This window comes from Sapajus apella, unplaced genomic scaffold (assembly GCF_009761245.1).
Source record: "Sapajus apella isolate SASKATOON/1434 unplaced genomic scaffold, GSC_monkey_1.0 scaffold43, whole genome shotgun sequence".
Lineage (NCBI taxonomy): Eukaryota > Metazoa > Chordata > Mammalia > Primates > Cebidae > Sapajus > Sapajus apella.
In genome coordinates, this window is record NW_022436983.1 from 14,643,838 (window position 1) to 14,669,990 (window position 26,153).

Sequence of the window (26,153 nt, forward strand, 5' to 3'; positions counted from 1 at the left end):
TTGGGGACCCAAGAGAGACTGGATCTGGGTTGGGGGGACAACTTTGGAAGCAGGGCACCTGGCACAATGTCTAGCACACAGTAGGTGCCTTGTCTACACTGGCTGGTCAGTTACATCCAAGCTGACGGAAACTATGTCTGTCCTGTTCCCGACTGTTTCCCTAGAACCTAGCACAGAGATACCCAGCAGGTGCGCCGTGTTTGGGAGTGAAGAATGACTGAACAAAGTCGAAAGAACAAGCATTGGCCCTCCCTGGGGCTCAAATGGGAGAGGGGAGCTTTGTAGGCTGCTCCCCCTCCCACCCCAGCACCCCGTTTGATCCCTCCTGACTAATCCACAAAGATTAACCCAGAGATAAAGCGGGTCACGGCCACTGACCCAGTGGAGCTAGAGTGACCAAGTGTGTGCAGGGCGTGGTGGCTGCTCCCAGGGGCCCTCTTTGCTCCAGGATGGCCCTCCTGTCCCCCATCCTGGACTTGGTCCTCACAGTGGCCCTCAGCCTCCTCCTCCTGGGGCTGGCCCTGGGCCTCCTTTGTTTCTTCACTTGCCGCCTGGCCAGGCCGCTCAGGTAGGAGAACTCACCAGGCCTGACTCCCTCCCCAGCCAGATTCCCCGCCCTAAGCTCATTCCACTTGTTCCTGTGGGATGGAGCAAGCGGGTCACTGGTCTCTCTTACTCTTCATGGTGGGGAAACCGAGGCCCGGAGAGGTGGAGCCCTGGAATCAGCCTGGGTTTGAGTGGCGCATGGTCGACGACTAGCCAAACCTCAGCTCGGTTTCCTAAACTACAAAACGGGGGCTGTTCACCCTTGTCATGAGATCAGGGATGTAAACAGCATGGGGCTGGGTGCGGCATGAGTGCCTAAGAAATGGTGGTGATGCTCTGTCCCATGTCATTTACCCTGGATCTTCTGACACCCAGCCCAAGGCTGGCTTTTTGCCCCACTCCAGGACATTCCCAGGCCCTCTGCCCAGGTTGCCAGAGTCAGTCCTCAAAGCCGAGACCTGGCCCCTCAGCCCTAGCCCCTCCACCGAACTGCCAAGTAGCCGCTCTGGAGCCACAGCCCCGGCAGGGCTTCGGCACACGCCATGCATAATCAGGCCTCGGAGGAGCCGGGAGCCTGGCAGAGAAGGGAGGTAGGGGTTGGCGATGGGGCTGGCACACTCTCGGAGGCCCCATTCCAAGCTGGCAGGACATTGGCAGAGGGTGGTGGGCAGCCGGGGCCCCTGCAGCCCCAAACTGGGCCCCTCTGCTTCCAGGGCTGCCAGAGAGCAGCCAGGAGCCTCTGTGCGGGGGAGGAGCTTTAGGGGTGGGGCCTGTAACGAGGCCCTGGGTTCTGAAAGATTTCCCAGGTCCCCACCCTCTCCTTGTCCTGAGCAGAAGCTATGGGAGAAGGCACCTGCCTCCAGACCAAGCCTATCTCAATGCCTGTCCCTGGGGCCAAAATTCAGAGCTTCCCAGCCTGAACTGGTGGCACTTATAGAACTGCTGCTGGGTGCAAGGGCTCGGGATGCAGAGATGGGTAAGACGGTGGTCTTTACTCTCACAGAGCTTCAGGCTAGCAGGGAGGAGAGAAAACCCTAGGAATAATCATGTGGGGCTGGATGAGCCTTTCACATCTCGTGGGTCACTCTTTTGTTTTTCTTTATTCACTCATCAGTTTTGGACTCTAGGTGCAGAGACAGTGGGGTGCATTATCTCTTTTAGCATATGACATATGATATGAGCTCTCGGTTCTTGTTTTATTTATTCATTGTTTCCTTTGTCCCCGCTCCCTGCCCCCCAATGCCGTTCTCATGGCTCCCCGAAGTCCCTATGCTAGTGTATTTAATGTGACCTTGGATTTGTAAGTGTCCTCGTACATTATGCAGTGCTCTGTCTGTTACACAGTGTTCTGCCCGTTACATAGTGTTCTGTCTGTGGGGGTGGTTTGCACTTACATACACTGCGTTTGATTCTTTACATTCCTCACTCAGTCCTCTGCCTTTAGACTCCACCATGCTGCTGTTTTGATGTCTAGTTTTAATACCACTGCCACACAGACACTGCCCCCACCACTCTTACTAGTTCATTTCCCTAGTTGTGGACAGCCAGGTTGCCCCAGCTCCTCACCATCATAAGCCAGTGCTAAAAGGAGTATGCCAAAGCTTTCTCCAGTGGGCATGATGGTTTCTGCAGGTTATTGGCATAAAGCCTTTATCAGGTTAAAGAAATTCTTTTCAATACCTGGTTTGCTGAGTGCTTCTGTCCCACTGTTTCCTATGACCCTATTCCCTCTCCCTAGATGACCGCATCAAGCTTGATGAGGATATTAACTGTCGCTTCTGTGCCTACAATTTCCAAATTTATACCTCGAACCCAGACTTCTCTCTCAAATGCCAAACACATATTCAGCTGCCTCCCGGGTGTCCTCATTTCCAAAAGGCATCTCCAACTCAACATGTCCAAAAACAAGTTCCTGATCGTCCCCACAAAATCTACTCCACCTCACACCTCAAAAGACCACCCCAAATGCTGAACGGCTGAATGCCTTCTTCCTTTCTCTTTTCTTTTCTTTCTTTCTTTCTTTTTTTTTTTTTTTTTTTTTTTTTGAGACGGAGTCTTGCCTTCTCACCCAGGCTGGAGTGCAGTGGCTCAATCTCAGCTCACTGCAACCTCTGCCTCCTGGGTTCAAGTGATTCTGCTGCCTCAGCCTCTCAAGTACCTGGAACTACAGGTGCCACCACACCTGGCTAATATTTGTATTTTTAGTAGAGACAGTTTCATCACGTTGGACAGGCTGGTCTCAAACTCCTAACCTCAAGTGATCCACCTGCCTCAGCCTCTCAAAGTGCTGGGATTACAGGTGTGAGCCATCACGCTTGGCTCAATAGTATTTTTATGTACTAGTAATGAATAATTTCAGAAACAATGCCATTTATAGTAGCTCCCAAAAATCTAAATAGGTATAAATCTAGATTCAGAGTGCAAAGTGCTAACCATTACACAATGGAACCCATAGGTGTAAATCTAATAAAACATATCCAAGACCTACAGGCCTAAGATGATGGAGCGCTGATAATACCAAAGAACTCTGACAGTGAGCAGAGAGACTCGCTGTCTTCGTGACTGGATGACTTTGTGTGGTAGAGACGTAAACCCTCCCACGTTGATCTGTGACTTTAATACCGTATCTATCAAAAACATGGTGGTGGAGGACGGATCAGGGATCACCAGATTTAGGGATGGGGGATTGTGCAGCTATAAAGAGCTCAAAGGAGATTTTGCAGGTGCAGAGCTGTTCTGGGTCCTGATTGTGGGGTGGTTAATAGAATCTATTCAGGTGTCAAACGTCAGAACCCTGGTTTTACACTTGGGACAATGGAAACCCCTCCCTCTGGAGGGGGTGACTGATGGTAATCTAATTGCTAATTCCAGAATCAGGAACCCGTGGTCAGGTTTCTGCTCTGCCATCTTCCTCTCGGTAACCTTGGGCAAGTCACTTCTTCTTCCATAGCCTTGGTTTCCTCATCTGTAAAAGGAGATGACAGGTCCTTTTCTGTCCACTGCGTAGTTTGTTAGTGAAACATCATGGTGAAATTCCTTATCAAGTGTGGAGTGCAGTACATACACTTGATGTCATTTTGTCGGTGACCTTTTGTTTATATAAGCTCCCAAAGAGTAGTGTTTACTTTATTGAAATAAAACACACAAAGAGAAAAATAAGTGTATCATATATCGACAGCTTGTTGAATTTTCAAACTGAACCCGCTGTGTCACCAGCACCCACTACCCAGATCGATAAGAAACAGACCTGCCCCAGCACCTCATCAGTCCTTTCCTGTTTCCATGCCCCCCACGTAGAGCCTCCATCCTGTCTCCCAACACCCTGGGTTAGTTTTCATACTTTCTGTTGATGGAATCACCCTGTAAGTGCTCCTGGGCTTTGCTTCCTTTGCTCAGCCTTACCTTGCAGAATTCATTCCTGTTGTGAAGAGCTGTGGATCGTCCATGCTCCTTGCTGTGGCAGTTTCTGTGTTGTGAACACACACAACATATGTATGCAGCCTGCCATAGATGGAGGCGGTTTTGAAGCCGTTATGAACAGAGCTGATGTGCACGTTCTGCTGGAGAGAAGCGGGTCACAGGGCGCAGGTGGGCTGATCAGCTTTGGTAGATGCTGCCGGTTTTCCCATGCGCTGCACCGGTCTACACTCCACCGACGGTGAGCCGACGTTCCGGTAGTTACCCATCTTCAGGAACTCTTGGACTTTCCTGCACACGCATAGGAGAGAATTTGGGATGGCGCTTCCCTTCCCCCGACCTCCTTCTTTAGGGCACTGGCTTACAACTGATGTAAATATTTACTGTGCCAAGCACTAGGAGTGCAGAGAAAAACAAGACAAAGTCCTCCCTGCCAGCAGCTCCCGGTGTAGTGGCTGAGATGGCCCAGGAAAGAATTACTACCTTCAAAAAGTGAGCTAGCTACATGAGATGATTGAAGTGGCATGAAGCTCAGCGGGGGTATACAGGGATAAGTGACCATCCTGGAGGCTTCCTGAAAGAGGTGACTTCGGTTTTCAGTGATTTTACATAATAGCTTAATGTGTTAGTATTTTGTATTCAGTTAATAACATTTTTCTGATTTTAGGATTTGCTATAGGAATATTTGGAAATTATAAAGTAGAACCAAAAAAATTAGGAATCATCTGAAACTCCAAATTGTACCACTCAGTTAAGTGCTGTTAGATGTTAGATGTGGGATATTTCCTTTTAATTCCCACTCTGCACCCCCGCTCCCAGCCCCTACCCCAGAGCCCTCACTTCTGAGTGCAGCTTGCATGTTTTCAAGGTTGAATCAAGATCCCGTCTTCTGGTGGCAGTGGTTTCTTTTTTTCTTTTTTTGATCTATTTTTAAATTAAAAAAAAAAAAACTTTTTCCTTTGAGCTGGAGCCAAAAAGAGAAGAATTTTTTAAAAGAAAAGAAAATCTTAAAAAAAACTAAAATACAAACATTTTCCCTAGAGGCGGGGTCTCGCTGTGTTGCCTCAAGCGAACTTCCCCCAGCTTCAGCTTCCTACATAGCTGGGATTACAGGCATGTACCACCATGCCTGGCTTTGTTTCTTTAAAAAACTTTTTAAAAAATGTTTTATTTTGTTTTTACTTAATGTATAATAATTGTACTAGAGTGGAATCTTACCTGTCACAACACTTTCCTAATGGTGGAGTGTGTATTACTGCCGCTTCCCACAACAAATGTCGTAATATCTTGGTCTTCGTTGAAGCAGTAACATTATTTCCCGGTGAAACTCTTGCCATTTAAAATTCTTCATCTTGTAACTCATGGGCACCAGGTTTAATATGCTTCTCAGCTGCTAATGGGGTTGTTCCTTGCGATTTAACAGGATGACCACAGTGTGAAAACATTCTTATGCCATTAATACATGCTCGCTTTAGGCTACTTGGAAAATTCAAAAAAATTTTAAAAAGAGGAAATAATCACTCATAGTCCTACCACCCAGAGAAAACCACAGTTAATATTTTGGTATTTCATTCCAGCCTTTTTTTTTTTTCTTTTTCCCTTAGCTCTTCAATTATATCCAACTTTAAATATATATAAATTTAAAATATATATATATATATCTAATACAGTATCTCAGCACAAAAGAAAATTTGGGAAATGCAGAAAAGACAATGAAAAAGAAAAATCCATTATCTGTGATGTCACCACCCAGAAATGGCCACCCTTATCAGCCAGTTCGTTCACATAGTGACTCCTACCATTTTTATATCTCTTACCATAAACGACAAGCTCTAGGAGAGAATGTAGCAAATGTCAGGGTCCTGAAAGAAAAGATGTGCTCTTTGCTTTATCCCTGGTTTTTCTGGGACTCAGTTAATTACAAGGCTAAAGACGGAGTGCTCTAGAACAGGACTTCTCAAGGTGTGGTCTGAAAAGCAGCAGCCCTCTCCTGGGAGCTTATGAGAAATACAATCAGAGCCTGTGGGGTGGGCCAGGAATCTGTTGTAACAAGCCCTCAGCGGATTCAGATGCTTGCACTCCTTACCGTTTGAGACACACTACTTGAGAAAGATTGGACTCTGGGAGGTGGTGGGCTTCAGATGAATTGAGTGGAAATTCACTTAGGAAATGCGACGGAACTGTTTTGCAGCGTGAAACTCACTGATGCTGACACAACTGTTTGTGTGGTTAAGCTTCCTGAGACAGGGACCACCGAGGTTTGGCATCCCAATATCTAGCCCCATGCCTGGTCTGTAATTGGTGCTCACTGAATACTTGTTGAATGAACCAAGGAATGAATGAGTGAGTGGAAAAGCGATCTCTAGAGCTGTGCCCCACATGCTTCTTTTTCTCTTTTAATTTCTAGGATTGGAGCATCAGTTAACATCTGACCATTGCCAGCCCACCCCACCCGTGTCGATCAAATTTCTGGGCTCCAGAGATAAAGCAGGTCTTGGGGTGCACCATGATTTCACCATTCTTAGTACTGGCCATTGGAACCTGCCTTACCAGCTCGTTAGTGCCAGGTATGACTGGGGACACAAGTGCAGGGATAAACAGGTGGTGCTGATGGGGTAGGATGAGGGCAGTGTCTACGTTCAAGGTCACAGAACCATCCAAAGTATTTAAGAGCTAAAAGCAGTGTTCGGAGCAGGAAACCTCAGCTCTGCTAATTGCACATGTAGGTCACTATTTTCATATATATATATATATATTTTTTTTAATTTTTTAATTTTTTTGAGACAGTCTTGTTCTGTCGCCCAGGCTGGAGTGCAGTGGCGTGATCTCAGCTCACTGCAACCTTAACCTCCCAGGTTCAAGTGATCCTCCTGCTTCAGCCTCCTGAGTAGGTGGGATTACAGGCGCATACCACAACACCCAGCTCATTTTTGTATTTTTAGTAGAGACAGGGTTTCACCATGTGGGCCAGGCTGGTCTAGAACTCCTGACCTCAAATGATCCGCCGGCCTTGGCCTCCCAAAGTGCTCGGATTATAGGCGTGAGCCACTGCACCCAGCTTTTTCTCCTTTATATTATACTAGTCTTTGATTGGGGTTTCTGTTCTCTCTTTTATCTTTAATCATCTGAAATAGAATGAATCCTATGGACTCTTCCGAGTCTTGGTCCGCGGCGTCTCTTGTGGGTTTTGCCTGTTCATTCTCCCTCATGGGACTGCACATTTTGTTCTCACTAGTGAACTCACCTTCCACACTGAGTTTTTTGTTTTTCTGTTGGAGACTCATGTGGAAGCGTTTCCACAGTATGGAATGGTGTTTTCAGGACGCTAGGGGTTCAACTCATTCTAGACCAGTTTTTACGTTAATTTATTGATTTGCAGTTCTTACACTATAAATTCAGATCCCCACTTAGACCTGACTCAGAGTTGGACTTGAATTCACATTTCTTATGAATGACTGTCTTTCTCCATCCCTTCCATAGCTCCAAGGCAAAATGTGAACCTTAAAACAGCTTCAGCAGGCCTGGCGGGGTGGCTCATGCCTATAATCCCCATGCTTTGGGAGGCTGAGGTGGAAGGATCACTTGAGCCCAAAAGTTGGAAGCCAGCCTAGGCAACATAGCAAGACCCCCATCTCCAAAAACAAACAAACAAACAATTAGCCAGACACAGTGCTGCATGCTTGTAGTCCCGGCTACTTGGGAGGCTAAGGTGGGAGGATCACTTGAGTCCAGGAGTTCAAGATTACGGTAAGCTAGAATCAAGCCATGGCACTTCAGCCTGGATGACAGAATGACTCTGTGTCTTAAAAAGAAACCAGCCTCCGGCCAGGCACGGTGGCTCATGCCTGTAATGTGAGCACTTTGGGAGGCCGAGGTGGGCGGATCACTTGAGGTCAGGAGTTCAAGACCAGCCTATCCAACATGGCAAAACCCCACCTCTACTAAAAATACAAAAAGTAGCCGGGCATGGTGGCGTGTGTCCGTAATTCCATCTACTTGGGAGGTTGAGGCAAGAGAATCACTCGAACCCAGGAGGTGGAGGTTGCAGTGAGCCTTGATTGTGCCTCTGCACATCAGCCTGGGCAACAGAGCGAGACTCCATCTCAAAAAAGATAAGAAACCAGCTGCAGCCTGAACTTGTACCTGCCCTGCCATCCCAAGCATTCCTCTTTGCATCAGCTCCTGTGGCCCCTCTGGTTTTAGATTTCCTCATTGATGCCGCCTCCTGAGGATTTTCCTTCCCCTTTTTCTTCCTTTTTCAAGCTATGTGCTACTTTTTATTTTGTTCAGCATTTCTGTATCTGGAGCTGGAGAAGAGAGCCTTCCTCGGCTCAGTCCATTATGTGGCTAGAAGTCCCCACTTGCCTTTCCTGTGCCCCAGTGTCTCCATCTGTCCAGTGGGGATAAGAATTCCTCCCCTTGGCCAGGTGGGTGGCTCATGCCTGTAATACCAGCACTTTGGGAAGCTGAGGGGGGCAGATCATGAGGTCAGGAGTTTGAAACCAGCCTGGCCAATATGGTGATACCCAGTCTCTACTCAAAATACAAAAATTAGCTGGGCATGGTGGTGTGCACCTGTAGTCCCAGCTACTTGAGAGGCGGAAGCAGAAGAAGCGCTTGAACCTGGGAGAGAGAGGTTGCAGTGAGCCAAGATTGTGCCATTACACTAGCCTGGGTGACAAAGCGAGACTCCATTCCCCACCCCCCCAAAAAATTCCTCCCCCTTATGGCCGTCGTGAGAGTCACGTGGGATAGTCAGAGTGTCTGGCAAGGAGGGATGCTCAGAATGTCGGTCTCTTCCCTTAGGACGGCTGTATTTGAGCAGATGAGGAGATGGGGTGTAGCGGGGCACTGAACTTGAGCTGGGAATGGAACCCAGGCTGCTGGACTCTCAGGCCATTGCTGCCTCTGAGATGGTGGTGCCTTTCTGTTGCATCCCTGGGGACCAAGGTCATTCTGGGATGGGGTCCCTGCTTTCTCAGCACTTACAGCCCACCTGGGTGAAAGATGGACTAAGGGATGAAAAGAGAGAAGGTGAAAAAGTGACAACATGAAAAACCTTCACATGTTCAATGATTCTGCTTTTTGTATCTGCTATCGCCAGACTGGAGTGCAGTGGCACAATCATGGCTTACTGTACCCTCAAACTCCTGACCTCAAACAACCCTCCCACCATGGCCTCCAAAAGTGCTGGGATTACAGGCATGAGCCACCGCCCCAGCCTTTTTTCTTCACTTCTTCAATTAGGTATAACTTACAGAAAAGGGCACAGATCTTAAATACATAGCATGATTTTTTTTTTTTTTTTTTGAGATGGGAGTTTCGCTCTGTCACCAGGCTGGAGTGCAGTGGCACGATCTCAGCTCACTGCAACCTTCGCCTCCCGGGTTCAAGCGATTCTTCTGCTTCAGCCTCCAAGTAACTGGGACTACAGGTGTGTGCCACCACACCCAGCTAATTTTTGTATTTTTGGTAGAGACGCAGTTTCACCATGTTGGCCAGGATGGTCTCGATCTCTTGACTTCATGATCCTCCTGCCTCGCCTCCCGAAGTGCTGGGATTACAGGTGTGAGCCTCCACACCCCGTGCATGAAAAATTTTTGACATATATGGATATCTGTGTAACCACCACCCAGATCAAGACAGAACATTTCTGGCCATGGGGCATCTGTGGGTTTTCCTGTGCCCTTCCCAGCCAACCTCCTCCCAAAACCAGAGGAAGTGCCCAGGCTTGCCCTGGCCACTAGAGACTCACTTTGCCTGTTTTGAGCTTCATATAAATGGAAGCATACAGTGTGTACCGATCAGTGCTCTTTCCCTGTGGCATTTTATCGTCAGCATTTGCATATATCATTTAATAGTCTCCAAAGAGACTGGCCTCCTGGAATCCAGTTATCCAGAGCCATCGTTGCTTAAATCAGGGACAGACCCTTCTCAGGGATAGGCCCTGGGTGGCTCTGGTGGAAAAGACAAGGACTCCACCCTCTCAGCTCTCCAGCCTAGAGGGAACAAGCACTTGAGGGAGAGGGACCAGCCCTGGGACCTCCAAGCTGTTAAGTCAGGGACAGGTTGTAGGGGGTCAGGGTGGGTAGAAGGTCTTCACCGCCCAATGGCACCCAATTGGCCAAAGAGGCTTCATGACCAACAGGATTGCGATGTGTTTTGAGGAAGGCAGGAGGGAGATTGGAACCAGCTTGGGCCTGTGGGACCTCCAGGCGAAACCCTTGGCCAGGGACTTGCCCAGGCTCTATCTCATGTCATCCTGAAACTGCTCATGGATAGCTATGGGTCTCCCATTTCCTGGGGCGGAAACTCTTGTCCAAAGGCACCCTGTCGGGCAGAAGGGACAAGGTGCTCCCGATTCCCAGTGGGGACCATGTGGGGATGTCTGATGTTGACGCCCTCAGCAGACACTTCCAGAAGTGTGAGGGTGGACCTGGGGCTGTTGGAGTGAGGGCAGTGGGCTGAGGGGTTGGGGTGGCGGTGGCATAAGAGGAGGCCTCTTAGGGAAGGGCGTGGGGTGTGCTTGTGTCCAAGGCTAGAGGTGCAACACAGTATCCTGCCCGCTCCTCGCCTGTGCTGTCGTAGGCTGGGGCAGAGCCACGGTGACGAGTGAATTTCCAGTTCTCCCGCTGCAGCCCTAATCTCAGCCTCTCCATTTCCTAATGTGGAGGAGACACTGGTGCCCACACGCCAGGGCAGCTGGGAGGAATAAGAGAAGCTGTGTGGGGGGTGCCTGGCACCTCACCCACAGCCAGTGCATGTGTGAGGAAGGAGGGCTGTTCTTCACCCACGGCTGCCCCGAGAGCCACGCGCCGGTTGGAGCTGGGCCAGAAGATGAGGATTGTGTCCCCAGCCCACAAACATGCCACATGGCCCTGCACAAGGCCCTCCCACCCCTCCTGACCTCTCCCCCCGTTCTGTGCAGCGGGAGGCATCCAAAGAGGAAACTGCCAGGGAGCCTCTCCAGGCTTCGGAGCAGATTTGACTGGGCCCCGGTACAGAAGGGAGCCCCGCAGACTCTGGGAAGGACTCCAGTTCCCATAGCCAGGATCCTGGTCCAGCCCTGGAGGTGGGATAATGGGGGCAGGAGGCAACTTTTGAGCCTCTTCTGTACATCACTGTGTCACTTGCCTTATCTGACCGGGTCCCCAGAGAGACCCTGAGGGGATGAGGCAGCGATCTCATTTGACAGGGGAAGAGACTAAGGCTCAGGCAGGTGACACAGCTAGTTCTTAGCAGCTCATCTCCCTGCTGGGTAGAAGGAATGAGCACGAGCTTTGGAGAGAAGCCCAGCTCTGCCAGTGTCTGCCTGTGCTCTGTGGCCTTGGGGAAATCGCTCATGGTCTCTGAGCCTTGGTTTCTTCATTCTGAGACGTGAGGAGAAGACCTGAAGGTCCACAGGCTTTTCTGGAGGATCTGGATGGCACATGTGTATAAACCACAGGTGTGTTGTCTGTGTGGGCAACTATTGCCCCCGCCTCTGGGTTCAATTCTTAGAGCAGCTGGGGTTTTCACTGAGGTCTGTCAGGCACAAAAGCTGTGGATTGGTTGCTGGACACATGCACTCATGAGAAGGAGGGAGAGAGAAAGAAAGAGGCGTTCCTGGTTCTCATTTTATCTAAAACCATAAAGCCCCACACAGAAGTCATTAACAGCCAAAAGGGAGGGAGGAGGGGAGGATAGAGAGGCAGATGTCATCCTTGCTAACTAATCCTAACAAAAGTGAATCACCTGGCTCCTTTAAATGTGATACATTAAGCAAAAGGTAAGCTTAGCTTTCCAGCACTGCTATTAACTCCGCCACCAAGTCAGGCTCCTGTTGAGCCTACTTTAATGAATAAGCTAAGCAGAGTTTATAATTGATGGCTGGTTAAATCAGGGGACCCCCGCTGTTGTGTTGTTGAATAGGTGAAACACTACTCTCTTAATTTGTGCTAGCACAATTCATTTGCTGCCTTAGCAGCTCATCTCCCTGCTGTGTAGAAGGAATGAGCACGAGCTTTGGAGAGAAGCCCAGCTCTGCCAGTGTCCACCTGTGCTGTGTGGCCTTGGGGAAATCGCTCGTGGTCTCTGAGCCTTGGTTTCTTCATTCTGAGATGTGAGGAGAATACCCCAGGGTCCACAGGCTTTTCTGGAGGATCTGGATGGCACGTGTGTATGAATAAACCACAGGTGTGTTGTCTGGGTGGCAATTATCGCCCCCGCCTCCGGGTTCAGGCATTCCAGCCTGAGCAATCAGAAGTGGGGTGATCTGTACATCCAGGGACAGAAGGCTATCCTCACCCACCAAGTAACTGCCTCTCCCTCTGTTTAGAGAAAGAGAAAGACCCCAAGTACTGGCGAAACCAAGCGCAAGAGACACTGAAATATGCCCTGGAGCTTCAGAAGCTCAACACCAACGTGGCTAAGAATGTCATCATGTTCCTGGGAGATGGTGAGGCCCGTGGGAGGGGTGGGACAGGGCACCTAGCTAGGAGCCCGGGGAGCCAGGCCGAGTTGAAGGGGGTAGTGTTGAAGGGGTTGGGGCTCTGGAGGAAGGGTGTTTAAGACAATGGAGGGCCAGGCAGTGGATTAAAGAGGAGGAAGGGTGTTTAAGACAATGGAGGGCCAGGCAGTGGATTCAAGAGGTCTGCTCTGCCAGGCAGTCCCCCGAGGATCTGGGAGGGAAGGGAGAGAGGGGCTGTGCACTGTCGTTTATAGAGCCACGCCCCATGCCAACTGCATGAACCTGTCTTGGTACCAAACTAGAGAGCTACTGGTTACCTGAGTAGGCTGATTGGAGAGGCAGGAGCACCAGAGACTGAGGCCCCCACTCCCCACTGCAGGCATGGGCGTCTCCACAGTGACAGCCGCCCGCATCCTCAAGGGTCAGCTCCACCACAACCCCGGGGAGGAGACCAGGCTGGAGATGGACAAGTTCCCCTTCGTGGCCCTCTCCAAGGTGAGCCCCATCCCCAAGCCCACTTCACGTCTGTATAACCAGTGTCCAGGTCGAGCAACTGAACATGACAGCAGCCAGAGGTCCCCTGACCCCCTCCATGCCCAAGTCCACTCCCCACCTAGAGCAGCCACTATCCTGACTTCTGATACCACAGCATCACTGTGCCTGTGCGTGTGTGTGTGCGTGTGCGTGCGTGTGTGCATGTGCCTGTGTGCCTGTGTGTGCGTGTGTGTGCGTGCGTGTGTGTGCATGTGCCTGTGTGTGTGCGCCTGTGTGCATGCGTGTGCGTGCATGTGTGTGTGCGTGTGCATGCGTGCATGTGCGTGTGTGTGTGTGTGTGTGTGTGAGTTTAGAGACAGGGTCTTGCTCTGTTGCCCAGGTCGCAGTGCAGTGGTACAGTCATGGCTCACTGCAGCCTCCAACTCCTGGGGTCAAGCCATCCTCCCACATCAGTCTCCTGAGTAGCTAGGACTGGAGCTGTGCACTACCACACCTGGATAATGTTTTAATTTTTTTGCAGAGATGGAGGTCTCTAATTCTTGGGCTCAAGCAATCCTCCAGCCTTGGCCTCCTTGTCTTGGGATTACAGGCGTGAGCCACCGTGCCTTGCCTATATATGCTTTTGCATGCAATTCTAGTTCATTCATTCTTTCCCGAGGCAGTTTGTGAAGTTAATTAGGCTATAGGCATACCTTAGCTATACTTCGGTTTGGTTCCAGGCCACTGTAATAAAGCGAATATTGCAATGAAGCAAGTCACACATTTTTTTGGTTTGCCAGTGCATATAAAAGTTATGTTTGCACCCTACAGTAATCTTTTTAAGTGTGAGATAGCATTATGCCTAAAAAGATGTATATACCTTAATTTAAAAACATGTTATTGCTAAAAACACGAATGAGAAGCTGGGCACGGCAGCTCACGCCTGTAATCCCAGCACTTTGGGAGGCCAAGTCAGGTGGATCACGAGGTCAGGAGTTTGAGACCAGCCTGGCCAACATAGTGAAACCCCATCTCTCTAAATAAAAACAAAACAAAAACAAAACACAAATGAAGTGAGCTCATGTTGGAGAAAGGCGCTGATAGACCTGCTGGACAGAGGGCTGCCACTGATCTTCAGTTTGTAACAAACACGATATCTGTGAAGTGCACTAAACAAGGCATGCCTATACTGACCTAGGCTGTTCAAGGCGGTGTGCACTGCTGGGTAGCTTTCATTGTTGGTGGTGGTGACAGTGGCTTTGTGTTATAACCTCCAGACCCTGGGTCAGGCCCCTGGCTCACTTCTGGGGGAGTAGCAGGGAATATGGTGCCTTCTGTGCCTTCAAGGCACTCTCAGGCTGGTGGGGAAGGCAGACGGGCAGATAGTTTCGGGGTCTCTGCTAAACATCTGAATGTAGAGTGACCCTGTGATGGTGGCCACAGGGCAGGTGGCAGAGAAGTCAGCACCGGTCTTGGCCCCACCCTTCCCTTCCCCAACCCCCCTCCTCCTCACTGTCACCACCCTGTCTTCAGACCCCCCCACACCCTCTCCCTTTTCTAGAACTCTCCTGCTCCCCAACTCCTCACTGGCTCCTGCATCCCCAGGCCCAGAAAGAGGCCTCTGCTGACCCTGCCTGAGCCCCACTCCTCCGCAGGACATTTCTCTGTACTTTGGAGAGTTGGGGTCCTGCCCCAGTGCTGCTGGGGTGCAGGGAATGATGGCAGGAAGTGGGCAGCTACGTGGTACTGTGGCTCTGGGGGGCTTCAGTGGGCAGTGGGCCTGGTCAAAGGCTGTGGGGTCCTCTCTGTGTCCCTCCCCAGTCCCCATGGTGTGAGTGGAGGTGGGGTGGGTGGCCGTAGGGGCAAAGGCCTGGCCATCTCTTCACTCTTCCCCCCCACCTGCAGACGTACAATACCAACGCCCAGGTCCCTGACAGCGCCGGTACCGCCACCGCCTACCTGTGTGGGGTGAAGGCCAATGAGGGCACCGTGGGTGTGAGCGCAGCCACCGAGCGCTCCCGATGCAACACCACCCAGGGGAACGAGGTCACCTCCATCCTGCGCTGGGCCAAGGACGCTGGTGAGTTGGGGGAGCAGCGGGGGGCAGAGCCAGCTTCAGGGCCTGTCCGGGCCTCAGTCTTTCCGACTCACCCTTGGGGAAAAGGCTTCTCTGCAGAGCTCCCAGTGCTGATGTTCTGGGAGTCTATGAAATATCCATGGGATTCCTTCCGGGACAGGGGAGGCTGGTGATCTGGGGTTCACTCAGTGGTGGGTTCTGGTCCCAGTTCATTTTCCTGAGTCTGTTCTTCATTTGACTATAAAATGAGTGGGAAACGCAGCCCCTCCTAGGTTTGGTGTGAGGAGGGAGAAGACCTAGCCAGAGCTAGCACGTGGGGTGCAGTCCATGGCCACTCCCCTTTCCTCCTCAGAATTGGGAGGCCCAGCCCATGCCCCCAGGAACTTCAGTCGGGGGCCAAGGCCAATACACAGGTGATGGAGCCACAGTCCACTCGAGCTCCCTCAGGGGTCCTGTGGGCGCCTCGTCAAAGGGGAGGACTCCAGCCCATGTGCTCACAGCTCAAGGGCCTTCGGGGTGATGCAAGAGGGTCCCAGAGGCAGCGCTCCAGCTGCTTGGCTACTTGGAAGCCACCCCCACACACCCGCTGCTGTGGATGGGGAGATGGAGGTCCGGGCAATCCTTGGAACTGAAGGGAGGCCTGTCTCTAGCGGGGAGGGGGAAGGGGGAGGCAGCTGGGACACCCCGATCTATGGGTGAAGCCGACCCCGCTCCTCTGGTCCCCCAGGGAAATCTGTGGGCATTGTGACCACCACGAGAGTGAACCATGCCACCCCTAGTGCTGCCTATGCCCACTCGGCTGACCGGGACTGGTACTCAGACAACGAGATGCCCCCTGAGGCCTTGAGCCAGGGCTGCAAGGACATCGCCTACCAGCTCATGCATAACATCAGGGACATCGAGGTGAGTGCTCGGGGGCAGCCGGGGAGGGATGGGCGGGGCGGGGCCTCGGGTGGGCAGGAGGCCTCAGGCCCAGGCTGGCCCAGAGAAAGTGGCCTGGCCTGGCTCCCCACACACCTGGGAGGCCCCCGGCCCATTAGGGGATTTGCGGTTGAGGCAGGCAGGCACTGTAGGATTTCTCTGTGGCTGGGCTTTGGGATGAACCCTCATGTGACTGCCACCACACCCCAAGAACCAGGCACCCAGGGATTATTCCATAAATTGGAACCTGGTGCTGTGCCCCACCTCTGCCCCCCACTACACAGGGATCTGGTGGTGGCAAAGTACCATCTGCCTGTCCTGTGCATTCACATGGGCACAGATGGGCACATATCTATACACTCAACCAGCATACCCCGCAAACAGCTGGTGTGTACAGTGGTTGATGAGTGCCAACTGTCATGTTTAAACTTCCCGAGTTCCAGACCTTGCCCTGCGTTTTGCTAGCTGTGTGACTTCGGGTCAGTTACTTAACCTCTCTTAGTCTTCCCTTCACAACTCCTTTGTGAACTGTACCTGCCTCGTAAACTCATGCCAAGAACTGAATAAGATAATCCCTGTGGAGCTCTGAGGCTTAGTGAGTGCCCAGAAGGTGGTGGCGCTAGGCAGGAGCCACATGTCCTCGCCCTGAAGCACGATTCAACAAACGGAGCTGACTCATGGAGGCAGAAGTCATCCGTGTGATGCTTACTCTCTGTGCTTAAGTGAGAACGTGCAGCTCATTCCTTTTCAGGCTTTTATTGCCAACTGTGGGCGAAGGCTGAGGGCATCTGGGGACTTCTGCTCCTTGAGCCTGGAATGGGGATTCCATGAGGGACAGAGAAAGCTCCCCGCCCCCCCACCACCCAGCTACCCCTGATCTCTTTCTCCCCACCACCAGACTCACTCACCTGCCTTCAGCCCTCCATGCACTGCACCCACAAATGTCTGGGGGTCGCTTGGCCCCTCTATAGCAGAGACCCATGTCTGCCCTTTTCCCAGCGTGGTAGATTAAGCACCCCCTTTTAGGACACACGGTGCTGTCGACCCCTTTCAGTGAGCAGAGATCTGAGGCCAAGCCACCCATCCTGGCTTGCCTTCACCAGACACGTGGCCTGGGGCAAGTCCCTTCCCCTCCCTGTGCCTCGGTTTCCCGACCTATGCAACAGGAACAGAGAACCACAGTTGCCTGCTCCCAGGGCCGTGGGAGGCCGTGATGAGGTCATGGAGGTGAGAACATTTGTTGTACAGACACAGGGTATAATTACATAGGGCTGATTCTCAGAGGGGTTTGTCAGGGACAGCCTGAGCAGGGGACAGGAGCTTGAAGGAAAACTGAGGGGAGGGAAGATGTTTCAGGCTGGGGGGGCAGGAGGTGAGGAGGGGGGCCACAGGGGCCATGTCAGGGGGCACAAGCCAGGGAGTGAGTGGGGAGGGAGGACCTGTGTGAGAACCCTTTCTTTCCTCCTCTTCCTTTCTCTCCCAGCCCCACCTGCCTCTCTATCACCACCCCGCCCAAAAGCCCCTCAGTCCCCAGACTGTACATGAAACAAAAATCCTGATGTCCACCCTGAAAATAAATACTGTTGCTTAGAAAAAAAAAAAAAGAAAGAAAGAAAGACACAAACCCAAACCCCAAAGCCAAACAGCAAGTCTGTTATTTGGGAGTTTAATGAGCCCGTGTAAAGTCCCTGCCGGGCTGGAAACGATGAGGCTCCCTCCAGGAAGATTGGGGGCTTCGTCTTCCACTTGGAAGATGCCAAGAGGTCAGGTTCTGTGGGAACTGGGGGGAGGGGCAAGGGACCCATGACCTGGGGTCCCGTTCTTCTTTCCCTCCCAGCCCGCCCTGCCCCCTGAGCTCCCGGGTGCTGCAGGGAGCAAGGACTTTGCGTCTCTGAAGTTCTCGTCTCCCTACTCCTTCTGGCAGTAGGAGTGCCTTCCAGTGGCAGCCACCCCCTGGGCGCTGGGGACTCCCCTGCCTTTCCTCCTGTAATAGTTCTGTGGATGGATGTTAGTTGGATTTTATTTTGTTTTATTTGTGAGACAGGGTCTTGCTCTGTTGCCCGGGTGGCAGTTCCGCGGTGTGATCACGGCTCACCGTAGTTTCAACCTCCTGGACTCAAGGGCTCCTCCTGGCTCGGTCCCTTGAATAGCTAGGAGCACAAGCCTGCACCACCACGCCCGGCTCATTTTTGAAACAAATTTTATGTGTAGAGACAGGGTCTTACCATGTTGTCTGGGCTGGTCTCAAACTCCTGGCTTCGAGTGATCCTCCCACCTCAGTCTCTCAAAGTGCTGGGATTACAGGCATGAGCCACTGTGCCCAGCCAGATGCATTTTATAGATAGGGAAACTGGGCTCACAGAGTTTAGGTGGCAGGCCCTTGGTCAGTAGGCGATAGAGTCAGGGTTCAAACCCAAGTCTGACTTCAAAGCCCATGGCCTTTCCAGGGCCCCATGACCCAGGCTGGTCCTGGGGTGCCTTTCTACCTCACCTGCTGTGCTGTCTTCCTGGCTCCCTATGCACCCTGCAAAACCGAGATTCTAAGGTGGGCGATGGAGTGGAGGATAGAGCGGGGGACCTATGAGGTGCAGGCCTGGAATGGTGGATCTGGGGCCAGCGTCAGCCAGGCTCTGCGCTCCCAAGGTGTCAGCCAGGGGCAGTGGCCGGGGCTGGCGCCCGCGGTGACAAAAGAACACTAGTGTGGTGGTCACCTCGGGCGGCTGCTGTTATGCTCTTGGCCCTATTTTAAAAATAGTCAGGACTTCAAACATGGACTCCCAAGGAAAACAAACAGTCCCGCGTCCGTCTGCCCGCACACAGCAGCCGGTGGGTAAAATTAGCCTGGTGGTGACCACACAGCCGTGAGGCCCGGCCCCGCTGTTTGCCCAGGCTGCGGTGGGCTGGCTCCCAGCTGGGCTGCCCCGAAGACCTCCCTGGCTGGAGCCTCTCCCTGCATGCATGCAGCCTCTCACCATGGGAGAGGAGGCTCTGGGAGTCCCTACCCTCAGCTGCATGGATACGGCAGGGCCCTAGTGCCATAGCTGGAGAAGCCCTGGGTTTGAATCCTGACTCTGCCACTTCCTGGCTGTATGGCCTCTGGGGGAAAAAACCCATTATTTCTGTGCCCAGTTTTTTAGTTGAAAAACAGGTGACCAGAGTTAGTTGCAGCCTTGGTATGAAGTTGAGTAAGAATGTATCTTTTTTTCTTTTTTAAATGGATTCTTGCTCTGTTGCCCAGGCTAGAGTGCAATGGCACAGTCTTGGCTCACTGCAACCTCCGCCTCCTGGGTTCAAGCAATTCTCCTGCCTCAGACTCCCAAGTAGCTGGGATTACAGGCACGTGCTACCACACCTGGCTAATTTTTGTATTTTTAGTAGAGACAGGGTTTCACCAGGTTGGACAGGCTGGTCTTAAACCCCTGACCTTGTGATCCACCCACCTTGGCCTCCCAAAGTGCTGGGATTACAGGCATGAGCCATTGCACCTGGCGGAGTAAGAATGTATTTTAAGAGCTTAGTGCCTGACATACAGTGAATGCTCTGTACACGGTGTGATTCTTATTCAAGTGGGAGTTACATGGATTCCGGGAAGCCAAGTAAGGTAAGTTATCAGCTCCTCTGATACCTCATCTGGAAGTGCCAAACCACAACCCCGAGAGATTCATGATTTCATCTCCCCACACCGGACAAGTAGGGCCCAGAGAGGACTGAACCATGGCTCACCAGGCTGAGAAAGTGTCCACTTTCCCAGGGACTCCAGGAATCCAGGTTCCAGGCTGAGGTCACTGAGGTTTCTGGGCATCTTGGAACCCTGCAGAAGTGATGGCTCCTGTCTCCTTTAGGTTATTATGGGAGGTGGTCGGAAATACATGTACCCCAAGAATAAAACCGATGTGGAGTACGAGACTGATGAGAAGGCCAGGGGCACGCGGCTGGACGGCCTGGACCTCGTCGACATCTGGAAGAGCTTCAAACCGAGACACAAGGTATCTGTCTGTGCCGGGGCCATGTGTCTGCAGAGGTGGCCTGTGACGGGGAGAGGCTGTGTGACCCCCCCCCGAAGCTCTGTTGTCCTCTGTAGAAGGGGCATCAGAATTCTTCCTCCATGGGCTCAAATGGCCTAAGAGATATGTAAGCGGTACATAGTCAGTAACTGATCATTTCCTTCCCTTGGAGGGGGGACCAGAGAGAGGAGGACAGTGAGGAGGAAGCTGGGCCAGGGAATAAACTGCGCGGACATTCAGTCACCCTAAGGACCTACTGTGTGTAGGCCCCTGGCAGGGCATGCATGAGGCACAGAGGCTGATAAGGAAACATGGAATGCTGTGTGCCTGCATGGGGCAACAGACCACAAGGAGGGGCACGAAGCCCTGGGCAAGGAGGAGGATGAGGGAAAAGGCAGCGCTGCATGGATCAGGGGAGGGCATGGGGGGGAGGCCTTGGTTGGCCCCGGTGTGTGAGCCATGGAGGGAGGGGGGCGCCCTCCACAATGAGTCCCCCCTTGGCTGGGGTATGGAATGGATTGGGGAAGGGAGGCTGGAGCTCTGGAAGGACTCTAAGCTCCGGCTTCTTGGAGTGGCCTCTGGCCCTTTAAATCCGAGCTGCTGGCCTGCGGGCCTGGGGCAGCTGGGGTCTGGAAATGACTGTGGTCAGGGCTAAAGACAGTGGGGAGTGGCCTGGCAGCCACTTTGATGTCACTCTGGGGTTGGGTTTCTGCAAGTTCCAGGACTGGCCCCTGGGGAGGCCTCGTGGGATGAGACTGGGCCAAGAATGAGATGGGGGCATGGACCAGGGAAGGGCCCCATGGGGTCTGTGGGGGTGTGGGACTGAGTGGCTTTGAACCCTTTCCATCCCTTCTGAGTCAGCTCAGTCTGGACCAGAGCCCCCTCCCAGCTCAAGCCAGAGAGACACCAGCCTCAGTTTCTCTATGTGGTACACAGGGCCAGAGCTTCATCGTTCTTGCCCAGGCAGGGTGCTCACCCAGGAGTTTGGTCTGGACCCCTAAGATGGGGAGAGAACTTCTACACCATGGCCCCAAGCCTGGCCACACTCGGTATCGGTTAGGTCCCATGTAGACTACGCATCCCTAGAAAATGGTGCCTTAAGAGTGGGTCTAGAGTCAGTTTCACCTTTACCACTGAGTAGCTACATGGTCAGTGTGCCTCAGTGCCCTCATCTGTAAAGCGGGAGTAACAGGAACGGCCTTGGAGGGACAGAACATGGGAGCCACCTCCAGGAAGCCCTCCTCCCCACAACAGCCCAGGAGCCGCTGATCCCACTATCATTGCCAAGTGAAGGCAGGGGGTCACCTAAGGGCACACAGCGGATCATCGGCAGTGCTGGGACCTCTGGTCCAGGCCCACACAGGACCCTCTCCAGGCCCAGTCTGGCTGGCTTCTTTCCATGGATTTTATTCCCTTGGGAAACAGCCCTACCTTTATCTCCCCTCCTAGATGGGGTCCCCAAGGCAGAGTTGGGGCTTTGCTTCTTCCCTGGCCCTCCATGGCCTCCAGAAAACACAGCCCATGCCTGTCAGCACTCAAGGCCCCTGGAGACCTGTGCCTGCCTCTTGTCCTGTGATCTCTCCTTCTTGACCCCAGGCTGTTCAATTCCCACATGCCCTCCAGGGCCCCATTAGAGCCTCACCTTCACGAGGAAGCCCTCCCTGGTCCTGTGTCTGGGCTCATGGCCTCCCTGGGCTCTATCAGAATTCTCATCCTCTTGAATTATACATTATAATGGGCTATTGATCCGTCACTTCTTGAGGTCAGGGATGGTGGGTCCTCAGGGAGGGATTTTTAAGTGAGGGAAGGAAACGAGCAAATTCCCTGGACCCAGAGCTGCTGGGGTCAGTCCTCCGACTCTCCCTAGCCCCCAGCACGTGCTGACACACCCCTTCCTCCTAGCACTCCCACTTCGTCTGGAACCGCACAGAACTCCTGGCCCTTGACCTCTACAATGTGGACTACCTATTGGGTAAGTGGAGGGGGTGGAGTGGAGGATGCGTGGCTTGGAGCCTGGTGGGTGCATGTGGCTAGCACCCGAAGACAAGGCCCCAGCCTGATACCCACTTAGGGGCCTGTGGCCTTGGGCTCCAGCACCTGGGAGGGGCAAGGAAGGGAGTTCTGGTTCCTGGAATTAGGCCTGAAATCTGTTGGCTGTGCAGGGGTATTAGCCCCACTGGGCACAAGAAGAAACTGAAGCTCAGAGAGGAGAGTGGCCCACAGCATGCAGCACAGCTGACGGCCCAGGCAAATTCAAACCCTGGCTGGGAACTGGGACTTAACAGCTCCTGGGCTGTGGCGCCTGGGACCTGGAGTCAGCTCTACTGCGTGTGTGGCCAGGGCAGAAGCCAGCCAAGTTGTCTCTGTCTGTCCTGATGATTGCCCTCCTCCCCAGGAAATGGGGAGCAGGTGGTGAGAGCCCAGGGGCAGCTTCAGGTCTGGTGGGATGAGGCCCTGAGCCTCTTCCAGCTTCCTGTTGTGCTGAGCAAGTGGTGGCAAAATCTCCTGCAGACATTTCCCAGGGAACATGGCTCCAAGTCCTGGGTGTGTCATTGGAGGTTATGGGCTCAGAGCTGTGCCCCTGGCAGATCCCCCAGACACATGCACACAGCCTCTTGCTTGCCTGGGTCACAAGGCACACACCCAGTACCACACAGGCTGTGCTTGTACCCATGTATCGTGCTGGTTTTGCTCATAGATCTTAGAACCAGAGTGCTGGGTTCAAATCCAGCTCTACCACCTCTAAGCTGTGTGACCTTGGGCAAGTGATTTCTCCTCTCTCTGCCTCAGTTTCCTCTTCTATAAAGTAGGGATAATGATTCTCCTATAAATGGAAGATAATGGCAGGGCTGGAGACAACTTCTGTGTTGTCATGAGCATGACATGAACTTGTGTTGTGTAAGTTATCTGTTGCTGCATAACAAATTATCTCAAAACTTAGGCCAGGTGCAATGGCTCACACCTATAATCTTAGCACTTTGGGAGGCTGAGGCCAGTGGATCACTTGAGCCCAGGAGTTTGAGATCAGCCTGGGCAATGTAGCGAGACCTCATCTCTACAAAAAAATTTTAAAAACTGGCCAGTTGTGGTGGCACACATCTTTAGCCCCTACTCAGGAGGCTGAGGTAGGAGGATCCACTTGAGCCCAGGAGGTCAAGGCTGCAGTGAGGTGTGATTGTGCCACTGCACTCCAGCCTGGGTGACAGAAAAGACCCTATCTTACACACACACACACACCAGGTGTGGTGGTGCCAGCCACTCAGGAAGGGGAGGTGGGAGGCTTGCTTGAGCCCAGGAGTTTGAGGCTGCAGTGAGCTATGATCCTGCCATTGCGCTCCAGCTTGGGCAACAGAGCAAGACTCTGTCAAAAGTTTAAAACAAGAGTAAACGTTTATTGCCTCACTCAATTTCTTTGGGTCAGGAATCTTGGGACAGTGTAGCTGGGTCTCCCATGAGGTTGCAGTCATCTGAAGGCTCGGCTGGGGCTGGTGCTTCCAGGATGCTTCACTCACATGTCTGGCAAGTTGGTCTTGGCTGCTGGCAGGAGGTCTCAGTTCCTTGGCACACTGCTCTCTGTAGAGCAGCTTGAGTGCCCTCATAACATGGTGTCTGGCTTCCCACAGAGATCCCAGAATACATAAACAGAAGCTACAACATTTTATGCCCTGTCCTTGGAAATCACACACTGTCATTTCAATAGCATTCTATTGTATACAAAGGCTAGTGTGGGAGGAGACCACACGAGCACGTGAATTCCAGGAGGCAGGGGTTATAGGGCACCATCTTGGAAGCTAGCTCTTGCCTGCTTCCAAAGTGCTTAGAACAGCATGTGACACAAAGTGAACGCTGCGTGCATTGGAGAGATCGTTTGGCTGTGTACACACTCACAGAATGGCAGCGTGTCCTGGAAGGACACCAGAACCAGAAGCACCAGCATAGGACACATGGTACTTTGTGCCATGGGCAAGGAATGGATCATTCTCCTTATGTCACAAGAGAGAAAACCGAGCCCACTGAGCAGGAGGGACGGTGATTCCAAGCCTTTTGCTGTTTCGCTGCACAGACCTCTGTGCCCTGCAAACCCAACATGTAAATGCACATACACCCAAGCTGTACCATCAAGTCCAGGCTATGGTCTTCTGCCTTAGGGCCATAGTACTGTGTCCTGGGCTCTGCAGGCTGGAGGCAGTCTGACTGATGGGTTTGAACCCCAGGTCTGCCACTTCTCAGCTGACAATAGCTAGCTATGGAACACCTCTGGGCCTCAGTGCTCCTCATCTGTAAAATGGGCATGGCAATCCCTCCGCACCATACTGGCGGCAGTGAAGATGAAAGGAATTGGGGCTGGGCGCAGTGGCTCATGCCTGTAATCCCAGCACTTTGGGAGGCTGAGTCAGAATGGATCACGAGGTCAGGAGTTCAAAACCAGCCTGGTCAACATGGTGAAACCCCCATCTCTACTTAAAATACAAAAAAATTAACCAGGTGTGGTGGTGCATGTCTGTAATCCCAGCTACCCAGGAGGCTGAGGCAGGAGAATCACTTGAACCCGGGAGGTGGAGGTTGCAGTGAGCTGAGATTGCACCACTGCACGCCAGCCTTGTTAACAGAGTGAGACTGTCTCAAAAGAAAAAAGAAAGAAATTGGGGCCTAATTCTGGGCCCACAAGAGCCACCCAGATAAAGATCCTCCCGGCCACCATACACTACCCCCAAGTTGGCTGTGGGGAGCCTGCGTTCCCTGAGACACCCCAGGTTCCTTGGGGTGCTCCTAGCAGGGTCCCGCCTCTCAGCATCCACGTCCTCCTCAGGTCTCTTCGAGCCAGGGGACATGCAGTACGAGCTGAACAGGAACAACGTGACGGACCCATCGCTCTCTGAGATGGTTACAGTGGCCATCCAGATCCTGCAGAAGAACCCCAGAGGCTTCTTCTTGCTGGTGGAAGGTAGGGGTTCCAGGTCTGCTGAGAGGGGGCTGCCGGAAGCACAGCCCTGGTGTCGCGATGGAGAAGTCCCTCTCTTAAAGGGAACTGACTGGTTTTGGGGTGAAGGGAGAGATCCCTTTGGGAGAATGGGTTGTGGAAGGAGACTGGGGCTGCTGTGGACACTCCCAGCCCAGCAAGCTGCTCTCCTTTGGGCATGAAGATAGATGTAAGTCGGGCTCACTAGTCTAGTAAGGCTTCCTGGGAGAGGAGGCGGGCTTCTTCCCTCTGGTAGTCTTTCTTGGAGACCTGGCCCTGGAGGGACAAGTAGCTCCTCAGCCTCACTGCCCTGAAAGGCAAATCTGCATGCCCCAGCTTTCCCACGCCGTGTGCTGACATTCCCAGGCTCTCCCAGCACTGGCCAGTGGCCCAGCAAACAGACCTGAGTTTTGGCCTGGCGCTGCCATCTGCTGGCGCTGTGACCTTTACCTGTGCGCTTCTGTTACGTGAAGCCAAAAATAGTCTCTCTCTCTCCTAAAGGGTGATTCGCCTCCATTGTGTTCATAGACAGAAAGTACTTGGAATGGGACCCAGTAAAGAATAAACCCTGTGTTTCTATTATTAGCCTTATTATGGCTACACAATAGCTAAGGCAGGAACAATAGGAAGTGTAACAAAATGATAGAGATTCCAGAATCTTCCAATGCTAACAGCCTTTGCCCACAGCGGTTCCTTGGGTTGCCCTGCTGAGCTCCACATGTATACACACGTGCATACACGTGAACATGTTTGCACATACACTCACCGCACACACACACTCAGCCCCTCCGCCTCCCAGAGGCCAGTGTCCGCCAGCACAGCTTGGCTGCTTTCTTGCCAAACTCCGGGGTTCCCAGTCGAGCACAGCGGTCTCGGCCTGGCCCCGAACAGGCCTCTGACGCCGAGGAGCCAGCCAGAAACCAGCGGTGGCAAGCATGGGCTCCCCTGGGAGCGGTTCCCTTTGTGAGCAAGGCCAGGATGGGCTGGCCAGGCCGGCTGCTCCCAGAGCCACAACAAAGGGAGGATCTGCCCTGCCAGCCGGCCAGGCCCGCCGTAGGCTCAGGCTGGTGGGAACAGAGGGCTGCCTGGCGCCCAGGACCCTCTGAGCTGGGAGTGTCCACCCAGGCAATGCCCTCCCATTAGCAAGGGAGATATTCCTTTAAGGTCACACAGCCCTTGGCCGCTGGGCCAAGTCTCCAGCCAGGGCCTGGCTGCACTCCCCCGGGGGTGGGAGGTGGGGCGGAGGTGGTGGGGTTTAGGCTTCAGCAGGGCTTTATGGAACCTGCCACAGGCACTGCCAAGACA

The 26,153-nt window shown here is 52.7% G+C and overlaps 1 protein-coding gene across 9 annotated transcripts in view; it reads left to right on the forward strand.

Annotated features, from left to right (window-relative positions):
• The window catches only part of ALPL (alkaline phosphatase, biomineralization associated), a 72,154-nt gene that overhangs the window by 42,531 nt on the left and 3,470 nt on the right, over positions 1-26,153 (forward strand). For 4 of the 9 annotated variants that reach the window (XM_032300689.1, XM_032300685.1, XM_032300687.1 and 1 more), the window contains 8 exons: positions 6,371-6,530; positions 12,281-12,400; positions 12,792-12,907; positions 14,792-14,966; positions 15,691-15,866; positions 19,727-19,870; positions 21,791-21,860; positions 24,699-24,833. In XM_032300689.1, coding sequence (XP_032156580.1) covers positions 6,470-6,530; positions 12,281-12,400; positions 12,792-12,907; positions 14,792-14,966; positions 15,691-15,866; positions 19,727-19,870; positions 21,791-21,860; positions 24,699-24,833 — 997 coding nt within the window. In that variant the 5' untranslated portion in view covers positions 6,371-6,469. Of the gene's footprint in view, positions 1-385; positions 569-3,640; positions 3,873-4,373; positions 4,547-6,370; positions 6,531-12,280; positions 12,401-12,791; positions 12,908-14,791; positions 14,967-15,690; positions 15,867-19,726; positions 19,871-21,790; positions 21,861-24,698; positions 24,834-26,153 lie in introns of those variants that run through there. The other 5 variants (XM_032300688.1, XM_032300691.1, XM_032300686.1 and 2 more) reach the window with 5 other exon arrangements.